This window comes from Penicillium hispanicum (assembly GCF_028827665.1).
Source record: "Penicillium hispanicum strain IBT 35686 chromosome Unknown utg000005l_segment0_segment0, whole genome shotgun sequence".
Classification (NCBI taxonomy): domain Eukaryota; kingdom Fungi; phylum Ascomycota; class Eurotiomycetes; order Eurotiales; family Aspergillaceae; genus Penicillium; species Penicillium hispanicum.
The window spans coordinates 63,327-90,930 of record NW_026623197.1 but is presented as its reverse complement, the minus strand read 5'-3'; the positions used below and the strand labels follow the sequence as shown (position 1 = coordinate 90,930).

The following is a 27,604-nucleotide window of genomic DNA, read 5'->3' as shown; positions in this document are numbered from 1 at the left end:
TCGTCTCGTAGCTTATGAACATGAAACAGACATCCGGGTTGAAACCGGCCCTACTATGCATTACATCGGCGTTTCATCTTCGGTTTCCTATGGCCAGGTTATTTCCTGGCTTTTTGTTTTCTGCGCCTTCATCTACCAGACAGAATGATGTGCCATCTTGTATTATGTGAACAAAATCATCGATACCCAGATAAACTAACCAATTCGATTTGTCCTTCTTATACCTCGGGGTCCCCTTTTGGTCAATGTCGGATCTCCAGGGCCGTGGGAATGGTCTTTCACTGGCTACCCTAGTGGTACATGACCCTGTCGGTGGAAATGTGAATACCTAATATTCGTCTCTTTTCTCGACGGAGTATGAACCATTCTCCATCCAGTGCCAGACGGATGAGGGTAAGCCGGACAGCATACCTCATATTCTTATGATATAATTATGCATTCGTTATTCATGAGAAAAGGACGTGAGTATGTACAAGAGAGCGAAAACAAAAAGGGCTAAAACCGCGATATCACCAAGCCAACACCATTCGTTAATATGCGAGGGCCTCGTTGCCAGCCTGTGCACAGCCTCCTCCACAGCAGCCACCTGCCTGGGTAGAGCAGTCAGCACCCGCCTTGCTCTGAGTAGTCAGGTTGGCACAGAAATCCACATCATCCTGCGATGTCGACGCCTGCGCTGGCAGGGCCTGGCGGGAGGGCCAGATTTGGCGCCCGGCCTGTTCCTCACGCTTGTGGTGCTCAAGGATGAGATCCCGCACAGCGACCTGGAAACGGTGAAGGTCCTCGTTCGCCAAGATACCCGCGTCGAGGGTCTTCTGAGTGTCTATGCAAAGGTCCTTGGCCTCGGACACGAGGCGCTTGTACGCCTGGCTGACCGATTCGAATTCTTTATCACTAAGGGAATTGTGGCGGTAGACCTCGAACCGCATGGAACAGCTGGTGGGTGAGGTTGGCACGAGGCGCTGCATAAAGAAGAGCTGTGGTCTGTTTGGGGAGGCGTTAGCCAGGATTGTCCTGGAGGATGTGGAGTAGTGGGGACTCACGATGCGGTCATGGAGGCGTTAGGGAAATGGAATGTGGTAGCAGCCTTCAGACTGTGAGCTAGCTGCTCGGGTGACGCGCTGGCATAGTCAGTGCTGTTGCCATCCTGACTACCATCCGCGTGCGCGGCTTGGCTATGGTATGATCCATCGTAGTGGTCGGCCAAAAGCTTCCAGTTGTGGGCGCCTTCCATGTCCCAGGAGTGATCGAACTTGTAGTCCTCGGAGTTGAAGTCGTGGAATTGCGACTGCGGGTCGATGACATTGCACTCATCCTCCCACGCAAACTCGGGCTTCTCCGCGGCATCCAGGTTCAGCCAGACGAAGCCATTGGTGTCGACATGGACATGGATGGGGAAGAGGCCATTCTGGCTCTTGTCAAAGCCTTCCAGGTCTTGATACCCAGGGGCCTTGGCCAGCTTCCCATTCAAGCCATAGGACCAGCCGTGATACTTGCAGGAAAAGATCCGAGCAGTACCTTTCTGCTCGGTGACCACGGGGAACGCACGGTGCCGGCAGACATTGTGGAAAGCATTGATATTTCCCTCTCGATCCCTGCACAGAATAAACGGAAAGCCGGCGATATCGTATTGGAGGTAGTCGCCAGTGTTGGGAAGGCGTAGCTTATGCGTAGTCAGAAGCCATTTGCGAGAGAAGACTGCGCGTCGCTCAAGCTCCGACATCTCCTGTGAAGTGTACCATGATGCGGCGAGCGCTGGTAGTGGCGTGTGGTCGCTTTCTAAGGTCTCAGCACCGGCGGTTCGGCCGAAGCCCAGATAGCTTTTCAGTATTGCGGACATGTTGAAGAAAGTGACAATGATTTCCGGCGACCGGGAGATCTGATAGATGATGACTCCATGGTCGGCGGGTGGGCATCGTAGTTATTTATCGCGCTGGGTGTTGTTCCCTGCCTTCGCAGCCAGGGTCAGATAGACCGTCCCAGTGACGGCACCGTCGAGTCCCTGATACCGATCCCTACCCAAAGAGGGAAGCAATCGCTCTCTCGATACCCTCGGCCGATCACGGGACCGGCCGCCCTCGATCGCGCCGCGTCGTGATTGGCGGGAGGCCGCTTGGGAAAGGTGTTGGACTCCGCGACTCCAGCGCCCGGCGGACGGCGTGGGGGAGCCGAGTCGCGCGCGCCACTCGGTATTCTCGGTTCATCCTCCGTGCCTTTGCCAGGCCAGATTGCACCCGGGAACGATTATCTCGAACAGGCAACGTTGTGGATGTCACCTCTCCGGTCGTTGCCTCTGCTCCACCGTCCACACGACTCTGCCAGGTCCGTCGCACATCGGGGAGGCGACGCTCGCTTGGTCATGTTATTATGCAGGCCCCATTGCCCTGCTCCAGATGTCCCCAGGTGGTAGATCACGGAGTTCAAGGAGAGATCGTAAGATGGTCGAGTGAGAGAGAGAATGCCGTCGGTAATTGTCAGGATAGGGAGGGGACCCGACCAATTGGAATCAAGGAGAAGTCTGAGTTGCTATTACGCCCAATCTGCCAATTTAGGGGCGTACGCTTAACTAATCATAATATACAGGAAAAGGATAAACTATTAACGTGAGTCTCCACACTTATTCCAACACACCCCCTCAGCTGTCCTTCCATCCCTAAGGGCAGCTACACCTGCACCTGCACCTACACCTGCACCTACACCTACACCTACACCGGTACCTCCCAGTGCCCCGTTCGCCCTGAATCACTTAAATCCGCTGTCTTCCTAAACCAGCACCTATTTCCTCTTTGGGCTAGTCGATCAGATGACTTACATCGGTTATTGTTGGAATGGGATGTGTGGAGACTCGCATTAATAGTTTATCCATTCTAAGCCCCTAAATTGGCAGATTGGGCGGAATAGCAACTCAGATCTCTCCTTGATTCCAATTGGTCGGGTCCCTCCCTATCCTGACAGTAATAACTGCCGTATCACGTGGCTCCATCGTCACCAATCTGGTAATCTCTTGGGAATCGGGATCGAACTGGATTCGCTCCAACGATGAAGAGAAATGGACCGAGTCTCCTTCCGCTCTCCTTCCAGTCATAGTGAAGTCAGATGGGAAAGTGGAAATGGACGAAAGGCTGATCCACCCGGAGATAATCCAGACACCTGCCCGATCGGGACATTCCCCGGGGAAGCGCCGGAAGCAGCGATGGTCCTCTATGTTTCCTGAAGACGGGGTCTTTCTCATCGGCCGCCTAGCTCTTCTAGCTGCATCTCCTCCACCTGATTCTCTCCTGTATCCTCTCGTTACCCCTGCATCCTCCTCTCCTTCGCTTCCTCTCTCTCTCCACTATGCAAGCTGAAAAGGTCGAGTCATTGGCGGATGGTGACGCTGCACCACCCGCCGCGGTCTCCTTCTTCGATCCCGCATTGAAGGATGTGCGCGAGCGTGTATTCTTCCAATGGGGCCGCACAGTATTCATTCTCTGTATCTTTGTCCTAGCCGTGCTCTCCCTGTTCTGGGGATCCCAGTACGCCACCGAGGCCAAGTACCGCGCGTTGAAGGTGTGGGTGGTCGACTTCGATGGCCAGATCGATCCATACCGCACCAATGACACTCTCGTTGGGCCTCTCGTGGCCAACGTCACAAACAAATTCATCCAGTCAGATAGCCTGCATCTCGGCTATACGATCAAGTCCGCGGCCGCCTTTGACTATGACCTTCGGGCTGTCCGCCAGGGCATCTACGACGAACACGCCTACGCCGCCGTGATCGTCAATCCCAATGCCACTAGCTTGTTGCGCGCCGCCGTCACTCGTGGGAACATCAGCTATGATCCGACCGGCGCCATCGAGACCGTCATCATCTCCGCGCGTGACGAGAACACCTACTATACCTACGTGCTGCCGGACCTCGCCATCCTGCAAGCCACCGTTCTAGCGGAGTTCGGCCCGCGGTGGGCCCGCGAGTTAGTCGCCCTACCGGCCACCAATAATCTAACGAACGTGCCTCCGCAGGCCATCAATCCGGGGGTCGGGTTCTTCAATGTGGACCTGCGCCCCTTCACACCAGCCGTGGCCGCGCCCGCCGTCACCATCGGTCTCATCTATCTGATCATCGTTGCTTTTTTCAATTTCCCCTTTTTGATGCCCATTCACGCCCGGTTCATGAAGCCCGAAGGCCACCCGCCTCTCAAAGTCCCGCACTGGCTACTGTGGCGGATCGGGTCCAACATCGCCGCGTACTTCTTTCTCTCGTTCTTCTACTCGCTCGTCTCCCTGGCCTTCCGAATCCCCTTCACCAACGAGCCAGCACCGAATACCGTGCCTACCAACAACCCCAATGCATACGGGCATGGCTCGTTCGTGGTGTTCTGGATGCTGAACTGGGTCGGCATGGCAGCACTGGGATTTCCCTGCGAGAACATGGCTATGGTGCTCGGTTTCCCATGGAGCTCACTATTTTTGATTTTCTGGGTAATCACCAACGTGGCCACGGGCTTCTACTCTCTGGATCTGGCCCCGAGTTTCTATCGGTGGGGCTATGCGTGGCCCTTGCATCGCATTGTTGAGGCTCTGCGCACCATCCTGTTCGGTACGCACTCTCGGATCGGCCTCGATTTTGCGGTCTTGCTGATCTGGATTGCCGTCTCGCTATGTTTTTATCCCATTGCAAGCGGAATCATGCAGTGGAAAATAAAGCGCGGGCTGTGACAAAAATGTTCAACGGTGGCGGGCTGCAAAAATTTTTTATGTATATATAAATCTCGCCTTATAGGCCGAATATACCCCCATGAGAGAACTTGTTAGGACCGGCTCTGCGAGGCCGTCCGATGAGACGATAAAAGGATTAGAGTGAAGAAACCAGTGACTCGATTCTGAGTGTAAACTAATCGCTGGAGTGCTATCTGTGTGTGCGCAGGGGTGTAAATCCCTGCGCGGTACGGCGGCCCATATAGATCATAGGTAGAGACCATGTGTGCGGTCCCTGCGAAGGCCGAGGTCGTAACAGAACTACTCTTGAGTGCCGATATTATATCGGCAGACTTGAAGTTAGCCAATGTCGACTGACAATATGGAAAAACCATGCTAATATTATATTGTTAACAGCCTAAACGTACTACTATGTGGCAGGTATTCTAGGTCCTATAACATAAGCAAGCTGGTCCTGCTTATTAAATAAAGAATAAGAAAGTATAGTGCACTTGTAACTGATAGAGTATGCTGGTACAATATGGAATAGAGTGTAGCAGCGTGGGGATAGCACAGGGATAGCTTGGGGAGGTGTAGATGTGTCGATTCAATCTGAGCGAAGAGCTACTGATGTCAGGATAGGAGGGGACCCGACCAATTGGAATCAAGAAGTCTGAGTTGCTATTCCGCCCGGGTTAATTGATTGATTGATTGATTGATAGCTTCTGGTGTCTCCTGAATATTCCTATCACATGTTCGCGGCGTGGCTTGCTGAGGCAACCGCGGATGATAGCCACCGTAGGCGAGCCCCGTTGCGGCTCTTGCCTACCATGTGCCAGCAATTAAGCGGTGTGTGAGGCCAACTTTGACGACGACACATATTCCCATACCCCCTCCTGCTCATTTACCCTACAATGATGGACCCATATGAAACGGACCCAGAAAAAATCCCTGCAACCGACTTGTACGCGGATGTGCCCTTTTATGGACGATACTGCCCAACCCCTGATGACTTCCGCGTTTGATTTTCAGCATGTCAACTCCCAGACTAGAGACTCCCTGACATACTGGACCTCGGTTATTAGCCTCTTCACTGAAGACAACCGGATCTACCCCGCTGATAAAGGTGGTCGCGACGGTTTTGCCCTTGGGAGCGTGATCGTGAAGTCCAGCCATCTCCATGTACGTGAGTGTGCCCAGTGCGCAGAGATTGACTTCTCATACGCCGATATGAACGAGATTCGGGCAATCGCTTTAGCAAAGACCGCTCTGAAGGATACCAAAGTGCCAGATATCTATTTTGCGGGCAAGGTATTCACTCTCGCTACAAGTTTATCAAGCTCAATAACTTACATCTCCCCAGGTCAATGGTCGCCAGGTGCTGGTCCAAGAAAGACTTCCAGGGGTTGGATTGTCTGTTGCATGGGCGTATCTTTCCAGCGACCAGAAAACGTCCTACAAAGATCAGGCCAGGAAGGTTCTCCGGCAGCTTCATACTATCAAGCCCACAGAGAAACTTCGATCTCGCTCTTACGTGGTACCAGACCCCAACATACTCAGTAACGGCCGCATCAGTCCGTTAGAAGGGGCTATCCTTTTTTCAGGCACCAATCATGATCCGGACATGAACTTCATGCATAACGATTTTACTGTGTCCAACTGTATTGTTGAGAATGGCAAAGTCGTGGGACTTATTGACTGGGAAATGGCCGGTTTTTTGGCTGGAAGACTGCTGGCGAAGTCCACCGTCGAATCAGAACCCCACAGCGAGAGCACTTTGTGAACGCCAATTTGGGTGAGGAACAGCTCCAGGATATGATGTTCTGGAATGACCTTTATGATAATGCCGCAGAGTTGAGCGAGGGAATTCTCATCAATATATTGTACCTAGAATGGTAAAGCTGATTTTGCACTTGGCTGCAGAAGCGCAAAATATATCCTCTTTGCACGCGCATCGCTACGGAGCTAACTCAGTTCATATTCCCAGAGAATCTTATCAAAGCATGTATTAATCATGAATTGCAATGGAAAATAGGGCACCTGACGAGAGATCTCACAAGCACCCGCCACTCAAACCTTTTCCATTGCTATCCTTCGATTTTCTGCAGGCTCTCCCAGCAAATATCTCTATTCCCTAACCCAGTTTCTGTTATTGTGCGAGACATCTATCGCGCGAGATAAAGGCAATTCAGAAGTTATCCAGAGCTCGTCGCTGCATACGCCTCGCTGCCCAGGGGTGCCATATGTTTCTCCCGACTAGAGTTGGATAGTAGGAGCACTAGAAGAGTCAGGATACTTAGAGCCACGAGGAAATTCGACAGCACCAGCTGAAAGGTACTAATGCCTCCGCGGTAAAAATAAACGCTTGTTCTGACTCTCGAATTCGTATGCCTGAGCAAACACGCGCCCCGCAAAAATCTCTATACCTTTACGACTTTTCTGCGAGAGGCACCGGCCATTACGATGGTTGAAATAAAGGACTTAGATGAGTAAAAAAAAAAAAAATGGTTGATGGACTCGATGCTCTACGTCTTTATAGGAAGAAATATTTGCTAGCAAGTATTTGGAAGCAGAGATCGGAAAAGTGAAGATGCGCGTTTTGATTCTTTAGAGCCACAACCTCCCCCAGCGGGTCGTTATGATGATGATGATTATGATGATGAATTCTTATTTCTGTTGTAGCTCGCTATGATACATGCTGCTATGCCTTGCGGGTCGTTATTCCCCCTCCGTAATCGACAATCCTGCGCTCAAATCCTAGTGTTATGGCACTTATGCAGTCCTGTGATGAACGGTCACTTCCGCTGGACCGAACTGGGTAAGGCTCGTAAGAGGTAGAGTGCTCTTGTACCCGCAGTAGTCTTTCAGAGCCTTTTCGTAGACATGAATGAACTAACGGTGCCCACGGGAGAAATGAAAAACATCGTGGATCGTAACTCTCGCATTAGTGGGCGATTCCGTCCGAGTCAGAGGGAGCTCGTGGTTCTCCGGGTCTGCGATGGGGGAATAGTGAGCATCGTCTGTCTTCGCGGAGAATAACGTCGTGAGGGAGAAAGGCAATAATAGTGACGCCGGGTGGAGGTAAGACGGTTGCAGGGTTGAACAGAACATCCTACCTTGCCGTGCATACTCAGCATCTATCGAAGGTGATGCCTATCTCTGCGGCACAGTCGTCGACTGGAAGTCCCTACTTGCGACTTGTTGGAGCAAAGCGACCCCAAGATCCAGTGAATCTAGAAGCGAATAATGTACTATTTCTGCCTCGTGGATCTATCGTTGAAGGCATATAGATTCTCATTTCCGTATTTGGTCAGCCGTTGAATTGGCTCTATCGTCCACGGTCTCGCGCCGCCCAAAAGACGGCTTTCCTATTGCAGGACAGAATCCCTACGCGATCATAAATATCTATATAAAGCCATCAACAAGGGTCCATCGGCCGACGACAGCGCTGAGAAAGCTTGTCAGTGAAGTCCTGGCCCCATTTCGCACTGCCAAAGACGGTCAGCAAGATGCGCACCTCCCCCCAATATGGCGCATCGTGGTACGAACCTCGTATTGGTATTCACGAAATCTCGCAGATACTCATACTTCTGCTTGCGCGCCGTCTCGTCCAAGTTCAGGGCCGCAAAGAGCGCCTCGGACATCTCGGTCTTATTCGCAGGATGAAAAAGGATACTTCCCTCGCGCATGAAGGACGCTGCGCCGGCAAATTCTGACAGCACCAGGACGCCATGCTTCTCCCCTTGGCAAGCAACATACTCAAAGGAGACTAGATTCATCCCATCCCGAGTCGAGGTTAGGAGGCATACATCGGCCACGGAGTATAGGGCCGCGAGCTCCGTGAAGGGGACCGAACGATGCATATACAACAGCGGGGTCCCTTCGGGCGTGGCTGCTTCGAGTCAATGGAGGGCGGGCATACGGCACTCAGGGATGGCCTCACCGTGTTTGCCATTGATCTTGCCCGCTAGCGTGCTGAGTTCGGTCTCGAGCTCCTGGTACTCTTTGACATCTTCGCGACTGGGGACGGCCACCTGAATGAGAACTACCTTGTTTCGGAGCTCCGGGTGATCATCCAAAAACTCGTCAAACCCTTTGAGCTTCTGAGTCAAGCCCTTAATATGATCGAGGCGGTCCACGCCTACGATGACCTTGACTCCCTTATATCGCTCCTCGAGGGTTTTGATCCGATCTTGAACTTCGGGTTTCCGCAACGTGTCAATAAACTTTTGCGGATCAATCCCAACGATGAACTTGTCCGTGCAGATCAGTCGATTCTTATACTGGATCTGGTTGGGAATCTCTGTTCGAGCACCCCTAGTCCGAGGCATTAGTCTCTACATCGAAATCCGAGCCAGGCACTTACAGTAGACTGGCACACGTGTCGATGAAGTTCTGCTTATACTCGTCTGTATGGAATCCAATCAAATCGCTTGATAAGAGACCCTCAATGAGATGTTTGCGAACCGGCAGGTTCCTCCAAAAGTCCCCCGCGGGGAAGGGCGTGTGCAAGGAGAATCCGATGGCGCAAGCTTTTCCTTGCTCCTGGAATCGGCTGCGTAGGAGCTCCGGGAGCAGCATGAGATGGTAGTCATGTACCCAAATCAAAGTGCCGCTCGTCGCCGACTCGGCAATTGCGTTGGCGAAGAGTTCATTGACCCGCTTATAGGCTTGCCACGGCCCATCGTCGAAGGTCACGCCCGACTGATAATGGAGAATGGGCCAGAGGATACGGTCTCATCCGATGGCAGGGTTAGCTCGGAGGGAAAGGTCACCACTGATCGGGAAGGGAAATCCGTCCGCTCACTGGAGAATGCATTGTAGTGCTCATGCGCGAGGCCACTGTCCAGGAAAATAGGAATGGCCTTGTGCTCTCCGAGACTCTTGACCACTTCTTCCCGGTCCTTGGTGTCTTTGACCTCGATCCCGGGCCAACCAAACCATCGAAAATCGGTCGACTTGGTCAGTCCCGACAGGGAGGTAACGAGTCCGCCACTTGATATGGAGGACTGGAAGGTCCCGTCGACGCGTTTAACCGACAGAGGGAGTCGGTTGGAGACGATGATCAGGTCGCGCTTGTTGTTTGCCGCCATGATGTCGCGCAATCAAAAGGAAGACGGTGAAGAGCGGAGAAGCCGTGTTGGATGCAGCTGGGAGATTATCAGGAGGATCTGCTCAACGTTGCTTGAAGACCATGTTCGCCTCTCGCCGCCGGCATGGCCACACGTACGTCAGTATGAACGTGAGGACCGGGACGACCGAGACCATCGATGGCGAAGACGACGCGCTGCGGCTCAACCAGCTCCTATCGGTGCATCTCGCATGTTATCGATGGAAATCCGCATTCTCCTCCCGGTGGGCCGCTGCATTCTACCGAGGCCATTTAGCAGAGCAATTTACCCGCGCTGCCGTACATCGAGGCGGCGCGAATCGTATGCATCCTCCACGCCCTCGTGGATATGGTACGACACGGGGTCTAGTGAGGGTGAAAGAGTCGATGTGCGTGTGAGAGTGATTGAGGGATACTCGTTGTCACCGTCCGAGATGAGATCGTTGACAAGAGCAGAAAGTGGAAGCAGGGCCGATACGCTGACATCATCACGGGCTCATCCCGCCGCGGCAGCTCCACCCCGGGTTTCCCATCGGCGATCTCTCTACCTCTTCTATTCTTCTACTCTTCTTCTGATTCTTCTCTCCCTCCCTTTTCTCCTTTCTGTCGTATACTCCTGAGCTGCATAAATCCTCCCTTCAATTTCCTCCTGCTTTACCCAGCCCCATCCTGCGTCGCTGCAGATAATTCGTCTCGTCTTGACTCTTCCACCCCCACGGGCGCGGACCCAACTTTCCCTCCATGGCGTCGCAATCCCCCCTCTACATCGGCTTCGACCTGTCAACCCAACAGCTCAAGGGCTTAGTAGTCAACTCGGAGCTGAAGGTCGTCTACGTCGCCAAGTTCGATTTCGATGCCGACTCGACTGGATTCCCCGTGAAGAAGGGCGTCCAGACCAATGAAGCCGAGCACGAAGTGTTCGCCCCGGTCGCACTGTGGCTGCAGGCTCTGGACGCGGTCCTGGGCAATCTCCGTGCACAAGGGCTGGATTTCGGCCGCGTCAAGGGCATCAGTGGCGCGGGCCAGCAGCATGGGAGCGTCTACTGGGGGAACGACGCCGAGCAGCTGCTCCGCAACCTCGACCCAGCTCAGTCGTTGGAGGCGCAACTTCAGGGCGCGTTCTCGCACCCCTACAGTCCCAATTGGCAGGACTCGAGCACCCAGAAGGAGTGCGACGAGTTCGACGAGAATCTGGGAGGACCAGAGCCGCTCGCCCAGGCCACAGGCAGCAAAGCCCATCACCGATTCACCGGGCCCCAGATTCTCCGATTCCAGCATCGACACCCCGACGTCTACCAGCGAACTGCGCGCATTTCCCTCGTCTCCTCCTTCCTCGCCTCGCTCTTCCTGGGACATGTCGCCCCCTTCGACATCTCCGACGTGTGCGGCATGAATTTGTGGAATATCCAGCAGGGCGCCTACGACGATCGGCTGCTCCAACTGTGCGCGGGCAAGTTCGGGGTGGAGGATCTGAGGAAGAAGCTGGGCGACGTGCCGGAAGATGGGGGTCTCCACCTGGGCTGCGTCCACCCATACTATATTCAGCGCTATGGCTTCAGCCCCGAGTGCACTGTCATTCCGGCCACGGGCGACAACCCGGCTACCATCCTCGCGCTGCCCCTGTGGCCGTCCGATGCCATGGTCTCCCTGGGCACCTCGACCACCTTCCTCATGTCCACGCCACACTACAAACCCAGCCCGGCCACGCATTTTTTCAATCACCCCACGACCCCTGGGCTGTACATGTTTATGCTGTGCTACAAGAACGGCGGCCTGGCGCGCGAGCAGGTCCGCGACGCCGTGAACGAGGCTCTCCACGACACCCCGTCCCAGCCGTGGGCCAACTTTGACCAGATCGCGCTGCAGACCCGCCCCATGGGCCAGCAGAGCCCCACCGACCCCATGAAGATGGGTCTCTTCTTCCCCCGACCCGAGATTGTCCCGAACATCCACTCGGGTCAATGGCGATTCACCTACGACGCCAGCACGGGACGTCTGCAAGAGACCACCCAAGGCTGGACCACCCCTCACGACGAAGCTCGCGCCATCGTCGAGAGCCAGTTGCTGTCGCTGCGCCTGCGCTCCCGCGGACTCACCGAGACGCCCGCGAGCGGGCTCCCCGCCCAGCCGCGGCGAGTGTATCTGGTCGGAGGCGGCTCCAAGAACCGGGCCATTGCCAAGATCGCCGGGGAAATCCTCGGAGGTGTGGAGGGCGTCTACAAGCTGGACGTGGGGGACAACGCCTGCGCGCTAGGCGCGGCCTACAAGGCCGTGTGGGGCATGGAGCGACAGCCCGGTCAGACCTTTGAGGATCTCGTCGGCCAGCGATGGAACGAGGATGAGTTTATCGAGAAGATTGCAGATGGCTACCAGGAGGGCGTGTTTGAGCAGTACGGCAAGGCGGTTGAGGGCTTCGAGGAGATGGAGCGGCAGGTCATGCAGCAAGTCCGCGCCGCCAACGGTCGCGCTCCGGTCGATTGACGGTCATGCATCAATGGACCGGGGACTAGCGTGCACCCGCTGCTCGCCACCGGTTCGGTCTTTCAATGATGATGATAACGATGGGATAGACGACGACGATAGAAAGTCGGCTGTCGATCGTGGATGATGCCTGAGGATTTGAGCAGCCCCCCTCGGCGCCGTGTAGATGGCTCTCAATCTCTTTCCTTCTCCAGTGCACTCCGTTTATGCGATTCCTGCATTTCTGCCTATTTTCCCAGGTTTCATGCGTAGATTCGACCTCTTACGTCTCCTCGTTCTTCTTTTCGGCTGAAATGCCCTGATCTTGCAGTCGATCCGGGGCGTTCACGCCATCCATAGTGTATCCATAAATTGGCCGGTTAGGCGGCAACTCAGATTTCTTGATTCCAATTGGCCGGGTCCTCTCCTATTCTGACAGGCGCCAACTTACATGCTCCGCTTGCAGTCCTTTTCAAAGTCATTAGATTGAGGGTGAGGTCTGAAGCAACGCATTGGTTACACGGAGGCATCGCTATCTCATTGGCGTAACCTCTGTATGGAAACCAAGCGGATTCCCCGTGGGGGAGCGAGGTGGTTCGTGGGAAAGCATTTAGCCCTCGGACGTTTTTGTTTACGGTTACAACCCTGTATTGCGAGGGCTGCCTGAGGCAGGACAGTCGGGATGAGTCTGCCGGATAAAAAGATCTGTAAAACAAAAACAAATACCACAAGAGACTGGGATATATTAGGTTTGGTGCTACTTAAATAGGAAGGTAGCGTGGATGACATACTGTACTGTAGAGACCCCTCTTTGTACTGTGTCAGACAGATCATCGGGGTCCTGTTTTCTCCGGTAAATACTGTATTCCTTTTCCCCCGTACAGTGGCTGCGGCCCTGTTTCGGTGTGTAGGTGGTATTTTTCCCTCATCGGACAGAGTGTAGGAGGGGAAAACGATGGAAAAGGTTTCTCCGCCAGCCGCGGCTCTACGTTTACGACTTGCGACGGCAAAACCCTGAATAGTTATAGCTTCACCTGGTGCCGCCCAGCCCGCGTCGACACATTTACAAGACTACGGACGACATTTATATCCCCCCCGCCTCGTTTCCTCCACACGAGTGCCGAGTGCTATTTTTTTTATCTCCCCCATCCTTATCACTATGGCTGCGCCCTCTGTCACAATTACTCCCCAGATTCTGCCCGAGGAGCCCATTGCCATCCCCTCCAACCGCGATGGTGTGGCCTATCTGTACGGCCACCCGCTCTTGAACTCGCTGTCGCCCCCTCTGCACCAGACTGTCTACAACGCCCTGGGTCTGAACTGGACACAGATCCCACTGTCCAGCGTCTATGGCACATCTGCCGCTTACCCGCCGCCATACACGCAATCGCCGCCCATCGAGAAGTTCCTTACCTCGATCCGCTCCAACCCCAAGTTCGTCGGCTCGTCCGTGACGATGCCGCACAAGGTCGCGATCATGCCGCACTTGGATGATCTGACTGAGCACGCCCGCCAGGCCGGCGCCTGCAACACTATCTTCCTCCGCATCGATCCCACGACCGGCCAGCGCCAGTATGTCGGCACCAACACCGATTGCGACGGCATCCGCGAGGCTCTAACCCGTAACGCGCCCGACCCGTCGCGCTTCCGCGGCCGGCCTGCGCTCATCATCGGCGGCGGCGGCACCGCTCGCACGGCGGTCTATGTTATGCGCCGCTGGCTCGGTTCCAGCCGTATCTATATCGTCAACCGCGACGCCAACGAGGTCACGACCATCTTGGAGGAAGACCGCCGCCGCAACCCGGATCCCAACACCCAGGCTCCTCTCGTCCACATCACCGACCCCAAGGAGGCGGCCAGCCTCGAGGCCCCCGCCGCCATCGTCTCCGGTATCCCTAACTACCCACCCAAGACCCCCGAGGAACTCAACACCCGCGCCGTGATCCAGGCCTTCCTGGGCACCGCGGCCGATGCACCCAAGCAGCAAGGCGTCATCCTGGAGATGTGCTACCACCCCGTTCCCTGGACGGAGATCGCCCAATTAGCCTCCACCGGCGGCTGGAAGGTGATTCTGGGCTCAGAGGCCCTGATCTGGCAAGGTCTTGAACAAGCCCGTCTCTGGACGGGGCGCGATCTTGTCGGCACTCCCGGTCTGGTGCAGCAGGTCAAGGACATAGTGGCCAAGACAGTTGCCGAGCGGGTAACCAACAAGTCCAGCTTGTGATTGATATCGTCGTGTCTCTTAATACCATATTAACGATTGTATATGATGGCGGGATGCCTGAGGATTTGGGCAGCCCCCGGCGCCGTGTAGATAGCTCTCGGTTTTCTTTCCTTCTGCAGTGCACTCGGTTTCTTCGATTTCTGCGTTCCTGCCTGTTTTCTGCAGGTTTTCTGCGTAGACTCGAGCCTTTCGTCTCTTCTTGCTTCCTTTCGGCAAAAAGCATCCCTCCGCGCTATGATAACCCTCGGAGTATACACACTTCCCCATGCTTGAAGCCCTTCGCTCGGAGCTCCTTAGCATGCTCCTCGTGCAACAACGCCACCTACCGATTCTAGCCCTATCGCTATTCACTCTTTTCTGCCGTGAATAGTGGTCTCGGCTCACCGTGCAGATCTCAGTGGCTGATCTACAGTCCGCGAGCTTTTCGAGGCTGAAGCCTCGTCTGTTCTACGAGGCTCACTCAACTAGCGCATCCACTCGGTGGGGGCTGACCATCAAAGTCACGACAAGTATATACCCCGAGTCTTCTGGCCCCGGGCTCAGAATAATTATTTCAAGACTGCCTCGTTCCCTCCCCAGTCAAGGCAAGAATCGTTCGCGTTCTCAATTTCTTTCCAGATCCACCTTCTCCCCCGACCATCGGGACTTCGCCAGCCACAATGCGTGCCACAAGCTATCTCGCTCTGCTTCTCTCCGCCACGACTTCCGTCCTGGCCTCCCAGTACGATGTGACGGTGTTTTCCGAGCCAGGCTGCCGCGCAGAAGATGCAATTGGAGGAGCGATTTCCTCCGCCCTTCATGAATGCCAGCACGTACATTTGGCGGGTCAAACGGGGAAGTCCTTCTCCTTCGTTACCTCCGGAGAAACAAGAACTATGGTGATGAGCTGGGGTGATTCCTGCAACCTGCCTGGGAGTTCCTACAGCCTCAACCAGTCGTGGACCTGTCACCCGCTCAAAGACCTCCAAGACATAGCGTTTGAGGTGGTCCCCGAAATCGATTTTTCGACCGACACCCCCCACGTCGACGTTCCAACGTCGTCGACCTTGGCTCAAAGGACCTCGACCTCCGCCACATCAGCGCTGTGAGTGAGCGCGCGTACATATGGCTACCGCGCGAGACAACGGGTTGTCGATCCGAGCGATTCGCCAGCCCTCGATCCTGGAACATTGCTCTTGGAAATTGACTTCACTCGGCTTGAATAACTAGTTAGTATCGTTCACTAGTGAACAGCTAGTCTCGTAGGGGTGCACAAGGCAGCCGATCAGATTGACTTGAGACTCCGTTTGACCCGACGAGCTCGGAAACAATGCAGTATACATTTCAACGCCCAGAAGTCCCCACCGGGGCACTTGGAAATGCAGCTTTGCCCTAGTTACTCCGGTGATCATATGTAATATAATAGCAGCTAGCCTGTCTTGGCCGCCGAGCCTATTCCATTTCGCCCCCATACGGACCACTAACACCCTGTCTCGTAGTGTTCGTCCGATCTTAGACGATATCCATGGATATATCAAAGCCTCGCGATTCCGGTGGTGTTGCGAGTAACTTGACCATTCTCAGGCTGTTACATATCGACCGATTCGTCGAATAGAAAGTCGTCAATACGGATCGTGAGCGAGATTTCTCAGGTAGAGGACGGAAAGACTAAGGTGGATGCTCAGCCTGACAGGATCGGTGCCTTAGCAAACTCGCAATCCTGACGAAAAGAATGCAGGGTACTTATACCTGGGTATAGTTAGCTATGCTTCTGATGGATGTCATTCGCATTAACAACCACTTTTCGCGCAAGACGTCCTCGCTGTTGCAAAGATGCGCTTCCTCTCGTTGAAAACGATCCTCCCTTACCTGGTTATTATCTCCATCCCAGGAATTTGGGCCTTTCCAACCGGCAATGTCACCCTCATAGACACTGAACCCTCGACCGACATCGATCCTCATTCTTTGCAGCCAAGGGCCATGAGCCGTCTTGGACAGATCCTCGCCCGTAGCTATAATGCGGGCAAGATGGTCAACAGCAATGCCGATCAAAACAACCAGATTCGATATTACGCGGGCAAATTTGAGACAACGCCGTGGGAGATATCGTGGTGGAACCCGTTAAAGGACCTCATCATCAGTTTCGCCACCGCGAAAGGGGCGGGCTTCGTCATGATCCCCCAAATACTGCTCCACGACTGTTTTGGGGAGTCTGGGCGGGGCGTGTTCGACAAGGAGATATATCGAAGGACAATCTATGAGCCAGTCTTTGGCTCAAATGGATACTTACCTGAACTGATCAAAACTTGGACGAGGAATGGTAAACAAGATCCGCGCGACTGGTGGTTCCCCGATGGTCTTCTGTTTGTTATCAGCTCGCAACATACAAGCAAAAGTATAGGGGGAAACTATAAAGACATAGCGATGTATGCCATCGCCGTTAACCGGATTCGAGACGATCTCCTTACGCTGTGGACCACTGATCCACAGGGTAGACCGTTGGACAATATTCTCGGGGATCCAGATCGATTCGACTGGAGCACGCTATCTTATAGTCCCGTTACCAACACACCCTTCAGCTCGAGACCACGGAAACCACAACTTGGCGTTGCCATTACTTGGGATCCCTCGACCCCAAAATACGAGATCTGGCTGGGGGCTGAAGACACTGCCAGACCCGTATTTACGGACTCGCCTGCGGTGACGGGGTTTGCGTTCCAGCAATGGGGGTATTACCCCTACCCGACCTATCCATTGTCTATGCCGGAGGGTAAGGCAGGACCGACGTATCCCGGACCTGGGGGCGGCTGCAAGGACGTTTGTGACACGAATTAAGTCCTCAACACTGATCACCTTTCATGTGTTGCTTCAAAAAGTTGAATCAAATCATACCATCTTACCGTCTCTCAATCGGGGCATCGCGGGAGTCTTTGCATTCAGCGTAGATTCGATCTGTTCATCTCTTCTTTTCTTCGGCTGGACGGCATCGATCTGGCACTCGAGATCTTACCCCGGACGCGGGGCATTCCATGCGCTACGCGAATCTATGGACACTCCAAGCCTTTCATTGCTTTTATTGCTGATAATCGATCTCGACCGCCAACCGCACCGGTCCCGGAGATGCCGCCCCCCCGATGCCATCGTGATGGCGGTTCGACTCGGTATACGCCTTGACGACCGTCTTCGCGTCCCGCGTGATGCTCGAACAACCCTGGCCATTCGCCTGGCAAATCCGCATGCCTTGCACCGGCTGGTGCGCCATCTGCGTCTGAATCGCAGACACATCCCACCCCGACCACCCATCGTTCTCCCCATCTCCGAAGCTGAACTCGCCCCAGGTCGACGTATACCCGCCCCAGTGGTCCGTCGGCAGGCCCGTCGTCCCCGGCGCCGCGCCCCACGCACCTTCGGAGTCGTCGTCGAAGGCGACGTACCGGGTCTCGCCGGGTGCGAGGACAAAGGTCAGCGCGGAATGCCCGTACCACCCGTCGATCTTGCCGTCGGGCCCGACCTTATTCCAGATGATCACCGTCCACGGATCGGGATTGGCGCCGGTGAACTGCACCACGTATTGGTACCGGTGCGCTTCCGTCGGACTCACGGCGATGATGTTGCTGCCCCAGGGGTCTCCGACGTTGCCTCGGTATTGCACCTCCGAGCCCCGGGGCTGGCTGCGGCCTCCGAAGCCCGTGGTGAGGAATTCTCCGTTCTCGGGGACCGCGGTCCAGTCGAGGTCGGCGGGGACGGGAGGCGTATTCGGGTGGAGAACCTGGTCCAGTGAGGGAAGGCCGGCCGCGACGGTGGCCGGGAGTAGTTGCGGTAGTTGTGACAAGGTGGGCAGGAGGTGAGGCGCCGCGGAAGCCTCCGTCGGCTCTTCCTTGCCTTCAACGGTGACTGCCCGGGACGGGGAGGTAACATCGACGCCGACGCTGACCGTGGCATTGCCGTAGCCTGGGATGGAGTCTGTGACGGTCGTCTGGATGCTCGGGGGGCTTTCCGTTTCCATCACCGTCTTGGTTCGGAGAATGGTAGTGGTCGCCTCCGATGCGGCCGACTGGGGCTGGTTGGCCACGACGAGGGTTGTCTCCGGTACCGACTCGTGAAGTGCAGCAAGGGTACAGTCTTCAAAGACCGTAGTAGTGATGGTGCGCCATTCGACAATCATGGCGGGGACGCGGTCGTCCCAGGCCGGATCTCTCGGCTCGCGTACCTGGGCACGGGGAATGGCATGATGATGGTGATGCTTGTGATGCCCGTGGGATCCTAGTGTGTCGCGAACGCTGGTCACCAGGAGAAGCGCGATAGAGACGCTCCGCATCGTGACAACGGCGGGCGCAAAGGTGGGTTGTGGATCTCGTAGCACGCGTAGATTTGCTATTCGTCGGGGGCTTTGACACCAACGACGGCGTCGAGCGATAGACGATGCGTGTCGCTGGACAAGATGGCGGTGGTGGACGTGATGGTTGACAATTCCTCCGGACTCGCGACGAGGCGATACAGATTTGTAGTCTACCGTGACAATCCAGGCCCTGGGCAATCTGGAATGTTCAGTCGCGTTCGATCTTGGAAGGGCGAGACGAGATGGACGGTAGCAGCCCTGAATTCCAGCCCATCCGAGCAATCCATTCGGCCTGCAAGGCCCGCGGATACTGGAGTACAGTGTGTCATTCCCAGATGGAGTCCATACGATCAACTCCATTTGAGTTACGGGATCTATGGAATTTAAGGCCATCTACTTTCCTCTCCGATTCAGATCTTCGTACAGGAGCGTGGTGTGCCCGCCTCCTTGGCAGGGTGACCCCTCGCGTGGCGCATTCCGGAGAGACATTCGTCTCTCCATGTTGCGGGACGAAAGGGCACCGAGATGGGTCTCGAATTCGCGCAGACGGATCTGGAGAAGGCTGGACCGGGGTGGATCGGGATGCTTTTGTCTTCACCGTAGGCTGGGCAGCTCTCCTGGCCATCCGTCGACCTCGCTTGCCTCCCAGTCGGGTCTACCTGGCATCGTAGATGAAGTCTGGGGAAGAATTGGCCGCTCGGGGAATCCAAGTGGAGCTCACAAGGAGCTCGGCTCACGCAGACTTCACTGGAAACAAGCTGGCTTGTCCACGCCCTCAAGAAACAGCAACCAGAGAAGGCACGACTCGCAGTCAGAACCAGACACGCCGACGGCGACATCCGCAGCTGTCGAACGGCGTGTTCGGCAATCCATCAAGAGTTGACGGGTCGAGGCAGAGAAGCAGGGCACGACGGCCAACCCAACTAGATGTCACATCGAAGCACTAACCACGAGGAAGGTCAAATGCTACGCAGCGTGGTTCGAGCCAGCTCTAAACTTATGGTTGTAGGTCCGTCGTGTGCCGTCGTCAAGTCTTTTCTGGTAGCTGATCACGGTGTCCCCGTCAGCCGTCTCCGGCAGAGTGACGGACAAATCGAGAACACGGAACGAGTTCGGAATCGGGGTCATGGAACGGTCCGCCTTGACAGGCTGCTCCAGGTCTAGTGGCTCATCAATACTCGGATCCCCGGCGTAAATGCCATTTTCCTCCACTCGGATGACCTCCTCGAGGACGTCCACCAACACTGGACCATTCCAGACTGCCTCGCGATGGGGAGCCGATCGCAATGCCCACACGGCCTGTCGGCGCATGCGAGGGACCCGACATTTGAGAGCCGTATAGAATAGCGGAGGGATGTACCCCAGCTCCACTGTGAACCCATACCCGCCACACTCGGACGCTTTCAGAGCTTCCTTGAAGTCCTTGGTGTGAATGTTCATATGGGCCCACGCATTCCACAGTTTGATAAAATTGGTCAATAGGACGAAGAACTGGTCGGTGTACGAGTCGAACGCCATCTCGCCCTCAGAAGAAAGACAGACCCCGGCCATGATGGTGGCCAGATCATGGTAGACCTGAAGTAGGAGGTATCCGAACCGGTCTCTGCGAGACACGTCCGAGCCCACATGGGCAACCGAGGCGTCGTATACTTTTCGCCATAGGGACAAGTCCTCGAGGATACGTTTCCGGGTTGCACACATCTCGTCATCCGCGGGGATGTCGGACGGCTGCACATTCATATAATGGCGTTTGAGGCAGTGGACTCGATTCAGGAGATCATCGAGTGTTTGGCGGGCATCGCGGAGCGAGGAGAACCGGTAGGGGAGAGCGTAATCCTGCGGGTCTCGTGTTGCAATGCACATGTACGAGGGAACATGGCCGAACATAGCGGCTTGGATGGAGAGGCGGGAGTACGAATTAATCAGGGCATCGTGAGCGAAGTCCTCGGCCGGGCTGAGAATCTTGGGCGACATGGCGGAGCGCGGCTTCGGCGCCGAGATATTTGCGAGTAGCTGCATCCCGTAGCGCAGATGCGCGCTGCCCATCTGATACTGGCCGCGGAGATATTCTAGGGCGACAAAGACCATACAGGTAATCAGCGCCACGCGCAGGCTGTTCTTGTTCTGGGCCGCTGTATTCGCTCGGAGGGCATGGATGGCCTTGTTGTATTGCTGGAGGGTGAACCGCTCGGTATCCCAGCCATAGCGCACTGGGATGGTCCGCGGGTGATACGTCTGCTCGAACCGATGCGCCACCGACAAGGCGACGACCGCATGGCGCACGGAGGGCTCCTGGGCACTCGCCTGGAAGACCAGCGTCTCCCAGAACTCCGAGGAGAACAGACCGGCGAACTTTTTGGTCGTCCGTTCCATGAACCAGTCGAAGGCACTCTGCTCTTCCCGGCTGAGACTTCCGACGGGGATCGGGGTACAGTAGACGGACAACGCCCGATGACCCTGCGGCTGGCCATATGGACTTCCCCCGCCGCCCCAGACGCCGTAGCCATCGCAGACCCGGCCGGTGGAGACGCAGCGGCGACAGGCCGGGCGGCTTTCATCACATTTCACGCGGCGCACCTTGCAGGTTTTACAGCCGGTTTTGACCCTCTTTCTGCTGCGTGCTGAGGTGGGAGGCTCGGGCAAAGTCTGCATGATGGACGAGGAGCCCACGATTGGACTGCAATCTCCATGGTCTCGCTGGGCAACGGGCCGATCATGCCGAGGTGACTCGGCAGCGGAAGAGCTAGTCCCCGGCTGCTTCACGTGGCATTCCCGAAAGCAGTCTAGCCGGGATCCACCAATATCGATATCTAGGAGAGAGATATATATGACTATAGAGAGGTCGGTCTGAAACAGATCGTGGACTACCTCCCAGGTCGATTCACGCTCGCCGATTCATGCGTACTGGGCACCACTGGGGCCAGTTATCTATGACGCGGAGAGTGTGGACGTCAAACCGTCTAACATGCCCGCCTGGCCTCTGCGCCAATCGTCCTCTTCCATCCCGACTGGTCGGCCGGCATTCTCAGATCACCGGGGGTCCGTCCCGGGGACAGCATCGAGGCAGAAGTACCCCATCATGATGTGCCTGATAGGAGATCTGCCTCTGTCACCGACACGAGGACTTTGACCCCCCACCCGTCTCGACCGCCAATCCAATGCTTGCGTTTGCCAACCTTCTCGATCCTTTGCACGTCGTGCTCCAATTCTGTCTTAAGCTGGGTCGGGTCGTCGGCCACTTTTTGAATGGTGATTGTCAACCGCAGGCCTTCCTTTCGGCCTTTTTCCCCAAGGTCATGGGCCCATTGCGCGGAGGGAACGATACGCGGCTTGGACGAGTCAATCGATCCGGTCGGATAGAGCTGACCGAGGACAAGGCCCAGCTTCCCGAGATAGCGGGTCCACCAGACTTCTTCGGGGGTGAGAATTCCCTGGAGATGGGATTTGAGGTCCACGTCGCGCGGGGGAAGTTCTCCGCCGTAGCGCTCCTGGAGCATCAGCGCGAGGAGCGCACGATGGGCGTGGGGAACCCCATGGGTCGAGGCGAGGAACCCCGTGCTGGTACTATAGAGGGCCGCACTAGATGACAGTTCTTTGGACATGGTCGCATGCACGTAGAGGGCATTCGCGAAGGCCTGGACGAGGTGCAGACTAATCGACGGTGGTACCGATCGGCCGCTTGACGGGCGAGGCAGAGCCGCCAGCATGAGCGTCGCGATCGCCTGCGCCGACGAGGGTGCGTATGGCGCGGTGGCCACCTCGAGAGGATCCTGCCGCCGGACCACCGGCAGCATGTCGCGGAAGAGAACCCCTTCGCGAACCCCACCTTGACAGAAATGCGCCTCCTTGATTCCATGCGGTAACGATTCGGCCAATGTCTTGACGAGGAAGGCGACCGACGGCACCTGCTTGCGCCGTCGGTCGGAGACGCGAAAGATCTCGTGCGCCGTGCGGGCGACCTCCTCGAGCGCGTCGGTGTTCTCAAAATCCTCCTTGGGCGCGGTGTATCCGTTGATGATCGAGATCGGATAGCGTTGGCCGCGCGTCTGATGCAGGTAGAGCAGGAGATAACCCCAACCGCGGAAGCCGCCGCCGGACAAGTACAGTGGGAAGCCGCCTTGGGTGCGTGCCTTGTTCACCAGGCGCTCGGGGACTTGAAGACGGTCGAACGCGTGGCGAAAGTTCTCCGCCATCTCCCGGCGTAAGGCCTCGCGGGCTTCCTTGGCCTCGCCTTTGCTTTTGCCCCGGTCGAGATCGGCGAGTTTCTGCGTCAAGGCCGCCGCGCCATACGGAAAGCTCACGGCGCCTTGCGGGCTGATCTGGACGTTGCCGGCATGGGAGACAATCCATGTGATCTGCATGCTGCCGCCCCCCAGGTCGAGCGCCAGGCCTTCCACGTCGGAGAAGCTGCTGGCAATACCCCATGCCCCGATAGCGCCTTCCTCCTCTTTGCGAAGCATCTCGACCGGGAAGCCGGTGGTCTGGCGGATGGCGTCAGTGAAGGCCGTGGCATTGATCGCCGTCCGGGTCGCCTCGGTCGCAATCAGTCGAATCTGCGTGGACGGAACCCCCATCTCCACGCAGACGATCTGGAAGCGGACGATCACACTCACGACGCGGTCGATGACCGACTGTGGAATGGGGATGCGATCGCCCGTCTCGGCATCGATTTGAGCTTCATAAAGAGACACGTTGATGCGATGAAAGTGGACGGTGGGCAGCACTCGAGTCGTTGGAGCGGAGAGATCGGAGATCGAGCAGCGAATGCCGTTACTGCCCAGGTCCACCACGGCGTGGAGATGGGGATTGGCTTCTTGCCTCGCGCTGGAGCGAGGGCCGGAGGGGGATGGGCGGCCGCCTCGCATGCTGGGCTCTGTCAGGCCTCTCATGGATCGACGGGGTAGTTGGTGTAGCAGCTCCAGCGGGTCGAAGCAAAGGTGTAGTTGGTGGGAGAAGGCGGAAGCCGTGAAGCGTGCGCGGTGGAAAGCTTGACTGTGGATGAACTATGTATACGTAGGAGCACATCCAGCGATCTCGCCAATCATCTTGCGTGGTCTCCCTATAAGATCCGAAAGTCGACGAATCGCTTAGTCAAAGAAGTCTATCATAGATAACGGCGTTTCCCACTGGACCTCCGGTCCTTATCACAGTGAGTCACAGTGGAACATCCTCCGATTAAAGATTGTATCATCAAATCGTGTGCGAGACGATGCTTCTCTGGTTGGCCGAAGGGAATCCTTCGACTGCGGGACGCGTCCAACCGGAAGGATGACTGGAGGAGCTAGAAGTATAGTTAATTATACCTGCAACTAGCATCGTCTCCCCACCACGTCGAGGCCACCGAAGAGAGCTCTCTATAGGACCAGATCAGTCTATAGAGTCCTATATAGTCCTAGTCTCGTATGACTCGCATCATCCACAACAACCCAACTAGCCCACCTTTCCTGAGCGGCGTCTTTTCTATCTTCTGTCTCCTCTTCCCTCTTCCCTTCTTCTCTTCGGTCCGCATCGATTCGGATCGCTCTACCAGCCGTTGCGCCTTCGGCTTCTCTGCCCTGCTTGTGCCTCAGCCTCGTTTCGCGCTCACACTGCGTGACGGTGAATTTTTTTTTTCCCCACGATGGCCGCCGAATCCGACCACAGCGCCATCCAACACTTGGAGCTGAAGGATTTTGCCTTTCAGAATGGCGTCACGCTCTCCACCGTCCGCCTGGCATACCGTGTCTTCAACCCAACCGGCCACAAGACCGCCTTGATCCCGACCTGTTTCCGCGGAAGAATCAACGAGACCTACAACTTTACCCGCGGGGCGTTGCAGGATTATCGAGTGGTCGTGGTCGCGTTGTTGGGCAATGGAGAGTCCTCGAGTCCGTCCAATACGCCTGGCTTTCCCGCCACGGTCGACTACCCCGACTGCGTTCGCGCGCAGCATCAGTTGGTGACCGAGCATCTGCATCTTTCCTCCCTCGATGCTCTGGTTGGATTTTCCATGGGCGGCCAATGTGTTTACCACTGGGCGACCATGTACCCTCACATGGTCCCCAATGCCGTGATCATCTGCTCGTCCGCCCGAACCAGTCTGCATAACTACCAGTTCCTGGAAGGCCCCAAAGCCGCGCTCTCGGCCTCGATCGATTTCAACAGCGCGTTCCGCGCCCAGAACGTAGTCCCACGACGAGGCCTCCATGCGTTCGGACGGGCCTACTCGGCATGGCTGACCAGCGCGGAATGGTTTGAGCAGCGGCTGTTTGAGCGGTTCGGCTTCCAGACCGTGGACGAGTGGGCGGACGTTATGTGTGGCGAGCACTACGAAGACTGGCATCCGGACGATCTGTTGGCCTTGCTGCACATGTGGCAACGAGCAGATCTCGGCGCCGCCACGAGCTCACGCAACGAGCGTGTTTCCATCGAAGAAGCTTTGGGCCGCTTGACGTCCCGCATCCTTCTCCTACCGTGCCAGACCGACCAGTACTTTAGATGGGAAGCCAGCGAGAAGGAAGCGGCGCATCTGCGGCATGGAAAGTTGGCGGTGATCCCCTCGATCTGGGGCCACATGGCTGGTGGTGGTGGGAATCCCGACGACGCCGCCTGGATGAATGCGCAGATCGCGCAGTTCCTACGCTGAGTCCGACTGGCATCCTCATTCACGATGTAAATAGAATCAACATAGAGACCAATCGATTTGTCCAAGTCTGGGTGACTGGTCTAGCGGCGATGAGAGATCCGGAGGGATATGCGTCGAGACTCGCCGCCTAGTCCATGTAAAGACTTAGGTTGATCCTCGCCTCCAGGTCATCCTCCTCTCCCCAGCGACACAAATCTGCGCCGCCTTCGTCTCACGCCCTCCTGGCCGAGATGCCCGGCACAGATTGCATCTCGCACACCTCATTTCCCCCTTGCGCTCCCCACCCTCCCTGCGCTCCACTGCAAAGTGTCGATCCATTCCACGCATCTCGCGCAATGCGGCCCTTTCCTCGCAGAGCGATGAACGCTGCGCCCCATCGTGCTGGGGAGTCCCAGGGCTCGGGAGTTATGGACCCAATGCGACAGTCTGTTGATCATCTCACTCTGTCGCGTGTGCATCGGTCCGTTGAGAGAATATCCGGGACGGTGCCCTACACGCGTTGTTTGCATATTATCCGCTGTCCCTCGGACGTCGCACGTCGCACGTCGCACTCTGGCTTTGCCTCTCAGGTCCTCACGACCGCTGAAATCCACCCCGTCCTCTCTCGGTCCAGAGCGGTTCCAAGATGCGCCTCTTCGCGGCACCCCTGTTCACCACTCTCCTTACCACGGGTCTAACGACGAGCTCCGCCACACCGCCGTCATCTCGACTCTGGGCAACTCACTACAACGGCAATGTCTACACGCTGGAATTCGCGGGTGGCCAACTCTCGCTCATCGACACGCTCCAGACATGCGGCGGCATGCCAAGCTGGTTGACCTTCGATGCGGAGACCAGAGTGCTCTACTGCTCTGATGAGAGTGGAAGCGCGGATCCAAGTACACACGGCTCGTTAAGCGCGTACCGTGCGGCGTCGGATGGGAAATTGCAGGAGATCGCGACCACCCAGACGGTAGGCGGAGGGGTGAACAGTGTACTGTTTGAAGCGGGGAAGGGGGAGAAGTTCCTGGCAATTGCGCATTAGTAGGTTTCCCCCCCAAGTCCTCTGGTGCGGATGAGACTAACCGGAATGCGACGAGGAACAGCGGAGGGTCAGCACTCTCGACCTTTGCGCTCCCATTACGCGACAATGCACCCGCCTTGCAGGCCTTTCACTTCAATATGACGCATCGCGGCGCCGTGGCGCAGCAGGATGCGCCGCATCCGCACGAGGTCTTCCTCGACCCGACCGGTTCGTTCGTGATCAGCCCGGATCTGGGCGCGGACCTGCTCCGCGTGTACTCGATCGACGGGACCACAGGGCAGCTGCACCATTGCCCGAGCGTCAACGTCACCTTTGGGAGTGGCCCGCGCCACGGCGTGTTCTGGACGGATGACACCAACAACGCCACGGACGCGGAGGCCAGGCGCGGGTCGTCGACGCACCAGCGCCAGCTGGCAGCCGTCGGCAAGACGATGATGTACCTGGTCAACGAGATCGGCGGCACGATGATGGCGTTTGATGTGGCCTACGCCCGGTCTGGATGCCTGGATTTCCAGGCAACCCAGACGCTCGTCCCCTACACCAACCACAGCATGCCCCAGGGGGCGACGCCCGCAGGGATCCGCATGATCGGGGATGCGTTCTATGTCTCGATCCGCAGTGACCAGGGCTTTGCGCCCAATGATTCCATGGTAACGCTGAACCGCTCGCCGCGCCACGGAGCGGTCAGCCTGCGGAATCGCACGCCTGCGTATGGAAAGGTCCCGCGGACGTTCGTCATCAACCGGGCGGGGGATCTCGTGGCCATTGGGAACCAGGCATCGGCCACCGTGGTGATTGTGCGGCGGGATCGAGAGACCGGCAATCTAGGGGAGGAGCTTGCCGTTCTGCAAGTCGGCGAACCGGGCACAATCGGCGCTGCAGAAGGGCTGAGCAGTGTCATCTGGGACGAGTGATCAGACTAGGCGGAAAGGCGAGCAGGCCTGTCATCCTCGAGTTGGATATCATGACTACAGGTAGCAGTAGAAGATTAGATCATGACGGGACCAGGTCGCGAAATCGAAGTCATTGAATCCCGACCACCCGCGCATGCCTCCGGGCGTAGCTATTGTAGTCATTCCGGTTGCACTGGGGATGAGTAAAAATGGAGTGCAGGTGCAGAAGTATATAATTACATGATGTGATATTCCGCTGTCGGCTTCAAGCCA

General features: G+C 56.4%; 14 protein-coding genes across 14 annotated transcripts; 9 read left to right on the top strand and 5 right to left on the bottom strand.

Annotated features, from left to right (window-relative positions):
- Positions 1–530: 530 nt before the first annotated feature.
- N7459_005471 (aromatic ring-hydroxylating oxygenase subunit alpha) lies at positions 531–1,840 on the bottom strand (the record flags this gene model as incomplete). The annotated part of the gene is made up of 2 exons (XM_056944655.1): positions 531–984; positions 1,044–1,840. 2 exons carry the CDS (start codon positions 1,838–1,840, stop codon positions 531–533), a joined length of 1,251 nt encoding a protein of 416 aa, XP_056798990.1.
- A 1,496-nt stretch (positions 1,841–3,336) lies between these two features.
- N7459_005470 (SNG1 family protein) lies at positions 3,337–4,698 on the top strand (the record flags this gene model as incomplete). The annotated part of the gene is made up of 1 exon (XM_056944654.1): positions 3,337–4,698. The coding sequence occupies one exon, from the start codon at positions 3,337–3,339 to the stop codon at positions 4,696–4,698; it is 1,362 nt and encodes a 453-aa protein (XP_056798989.1).
- Positions 4,699–5,649: 951 nt separating this feature from the next.
- Positions 5,650–6,460, top strand: N7459_005469 (uncharacterized protein; the record flags this gene model as incomplete). The annotated part of the gene is made up of 2 exons (XM_056944653.1): positions 5,650–5,988; positions 6,041–6,460. The coding sequence occupies 2 exons, from the start codon at positions 5,650–5,652 to the stop codon at positions 6,458–6,460; spliced, it is 759 nt and encodes a 252-aa protein (XP_056798988.1).
- Positions 6,461–8,095: 1,635 nt separating this feature from the next.
- N7459_005468 (trehalose-6-phosphate synthase) lies at positions 8,096–9,770 on the bottom strand (the record flags this gene model as incomplete). The annotated part of the gene is made up of 5 exons (XM_056944652.1): positions 8,096–8,165; positions 8,227–8,569; positions 8,621–8,994; positions 9,044–9,413; positions 9,485–9,770. The coding sequence occupies 5 exons, from the start codon at positions 9,768–9,770 to the stop codon at positions 8,096–8,098; spliced, it is 1,443 nt and encodes a 480-aa protein (XP_056798987.1).
- Positions 9,771–9,871: 101 nt separating this feature from the next.
- N7459_005467 (uncharacterized protein) lies at positions 9,872–10,186 on the top strand (the record flags this gene model as incomplete). The annotated part of the gene is made up of 2 exons (XM_056944651.1): positions 9,872–10,109; positions 10,158–10,186. The coding sequence occupies 2 exons, from the start codon at positions 9,872–9,874 to the stop codon at positions 10,184–10,186; spliced, it is 267 nt and encodes an 88-aa protein (XP_056798986.1).
- Positions 10,187–10,528: 342 nt separating this feature from the next.
- On the top strand, positions 10,529–12,268 carry N7459_005466 (xylulokinase; the record flags this gene model as incomplete). Its single annotated transcript, XM_056944650.1, has 1 exon — positions 10,529–12,268. The coding sequence occupies one exon, from the start codon at positions 10,529–10,531 to the stop codon at positions 12,266–12,268; it is 1,740 nt and encodes a 579-aa protein (XP_056798985.1).
- Positions 12,269–13,406: 1,138 nt separating this feature from the next.
- Positions 13,407–14,471, top strand: N7459_005465 (shikimate dehydrogenase family protein; the record flags this gene model as incomplete). Its single annotated transcript, XM_056944649.1, has 1 exon — positions 13,407–14,471. The coding sequence occupies one exon, from the start codon at positions 13,407–13,409 to the stop codon at positions 14,469–14,471; it is 1,065 nt and encodes a 354-aa protein (XP_056798984.1).
- A 659-nt stretch (positions 14,472–15,130) lies between these two features.
- N7459_005464 (uncharacterized protein) lies at positions 15,131–15,559 on the top strand (the record flags this gene model as incomplete). Its single annotated transcript, XM_056944648.1, has 1 exon — positions 15,131–15,559. The coding sequence occupies one exon, from the start codon at positions 15,131–15,133 to the stop codon at positions 15,557–15,559; it is 429 nt and encodes a 142-aa protein (XP_056798983.1).
- A 724-nt stretch (positions 15,560–16,283) lies between these two features.
- N7459_005463 (uncharacterized protein) lies at positions 16,284–17,285 on the top strand (the record flags this gene model as incomplete). Its single annotated transcript, XM_056944647.1, has 1 exon — positions 16,284–17,285. One exon carries the CDS (start codon positions 16,284–16,286, stop codon positions 17,283–17,285), a length of 1,002 nt encoding a protein of 333 aa, XP_056798982.1.
- Positions 17,286–17,523: 238 nt separating this feature from the next.
- On the bottom strand, positions 17,524–18,768 carry N7459_005462 (uncharacterized protein; the record flags this gene model as incomplete). The annotated part of the gene is made up of 2 exons (XM_056944646.1): positions 17,524–18,660; positions 18,730–18,768. The coding sequence occupies 2 exons, from the start codon at positions 18,766–18,768 to the stop codon at positions 17,524–17,526; spliced, it is 1,176 nt and encodes a 391-aa protein (XP_056798981.1).
- Positions 18,769–19,755: 987 nt separating this feature from the next.
- On the bottom strand, positions 19,756–21,441 carry N7459_005461 (Zn(II)2Cys6 transcription factor domain-containing protein; the record flags this gene model as incomplete). Its single annotated transcript, XM_056944645.1, has 1 exon — positions 19,756–21,441. The coding sequence occupies one exon, from the start codon at positions 21,439–21,441 to the stop codon at positions 19,756–19,758; it is 1,686 nt and encodes a 561-aa protein (XP_056798980.1).
- A 425-nt stretch (positions 21,442–21,866) lies between these two features.
- N7459_005460 (putative transcription regulator (RTG2)) lies at positions 21,867–23,654 on the bottom strand (the record flags this gene model as incomplete). Its single annotated transcript, XM_056944644.1, has 1 exon — positions 21,867–23,654. The coding sequence occupies one exon, from the start codon at positions 23,652–23,654 to the stop codon at positions 21,867–21,869; it is 1,788 nt and encodes a 595-aa protein (XP_056798979.1).
- A 755-nt stretch (positions 23,655–24,409) lies between these two features.
- N7459_005459 (uncharacterized protein) lies at positions 24,410–25,414 on the top strand (the record flags this gene model as incomplete). Its single annotated transcript, XM_056944643.1, has 1 exon — positions 24,410–25,414. One exon carries the CDS (start codon positions 24,410–24,412, stop codon positions 25,412–25,414), a length of 1,005 nt encoding a protein of 334 aa, XP_056798978.1.
- A 625-nt stretch (positions 25,415–26,039) lies between these two features.
- Positions 26,040–27,352, top strand: N7459_005458 (uncharacterized protein; the record flags this gene model as incomplete). Its single annotated transcript, XM_056944642.1, has 2 exons — positions 26,040–26,437; positions 26,500–27,352. The coding sequence occupies 2 exons, from the start codon at positions 26,040–26,042 to the stop codon at positions 27,350–27,352; spliced, it is 1,251 nt and encodes a 416-aa protein (XP_056798977.1).
- Positions 27,353–27,604: the final 252 nt, after the last annotated feature.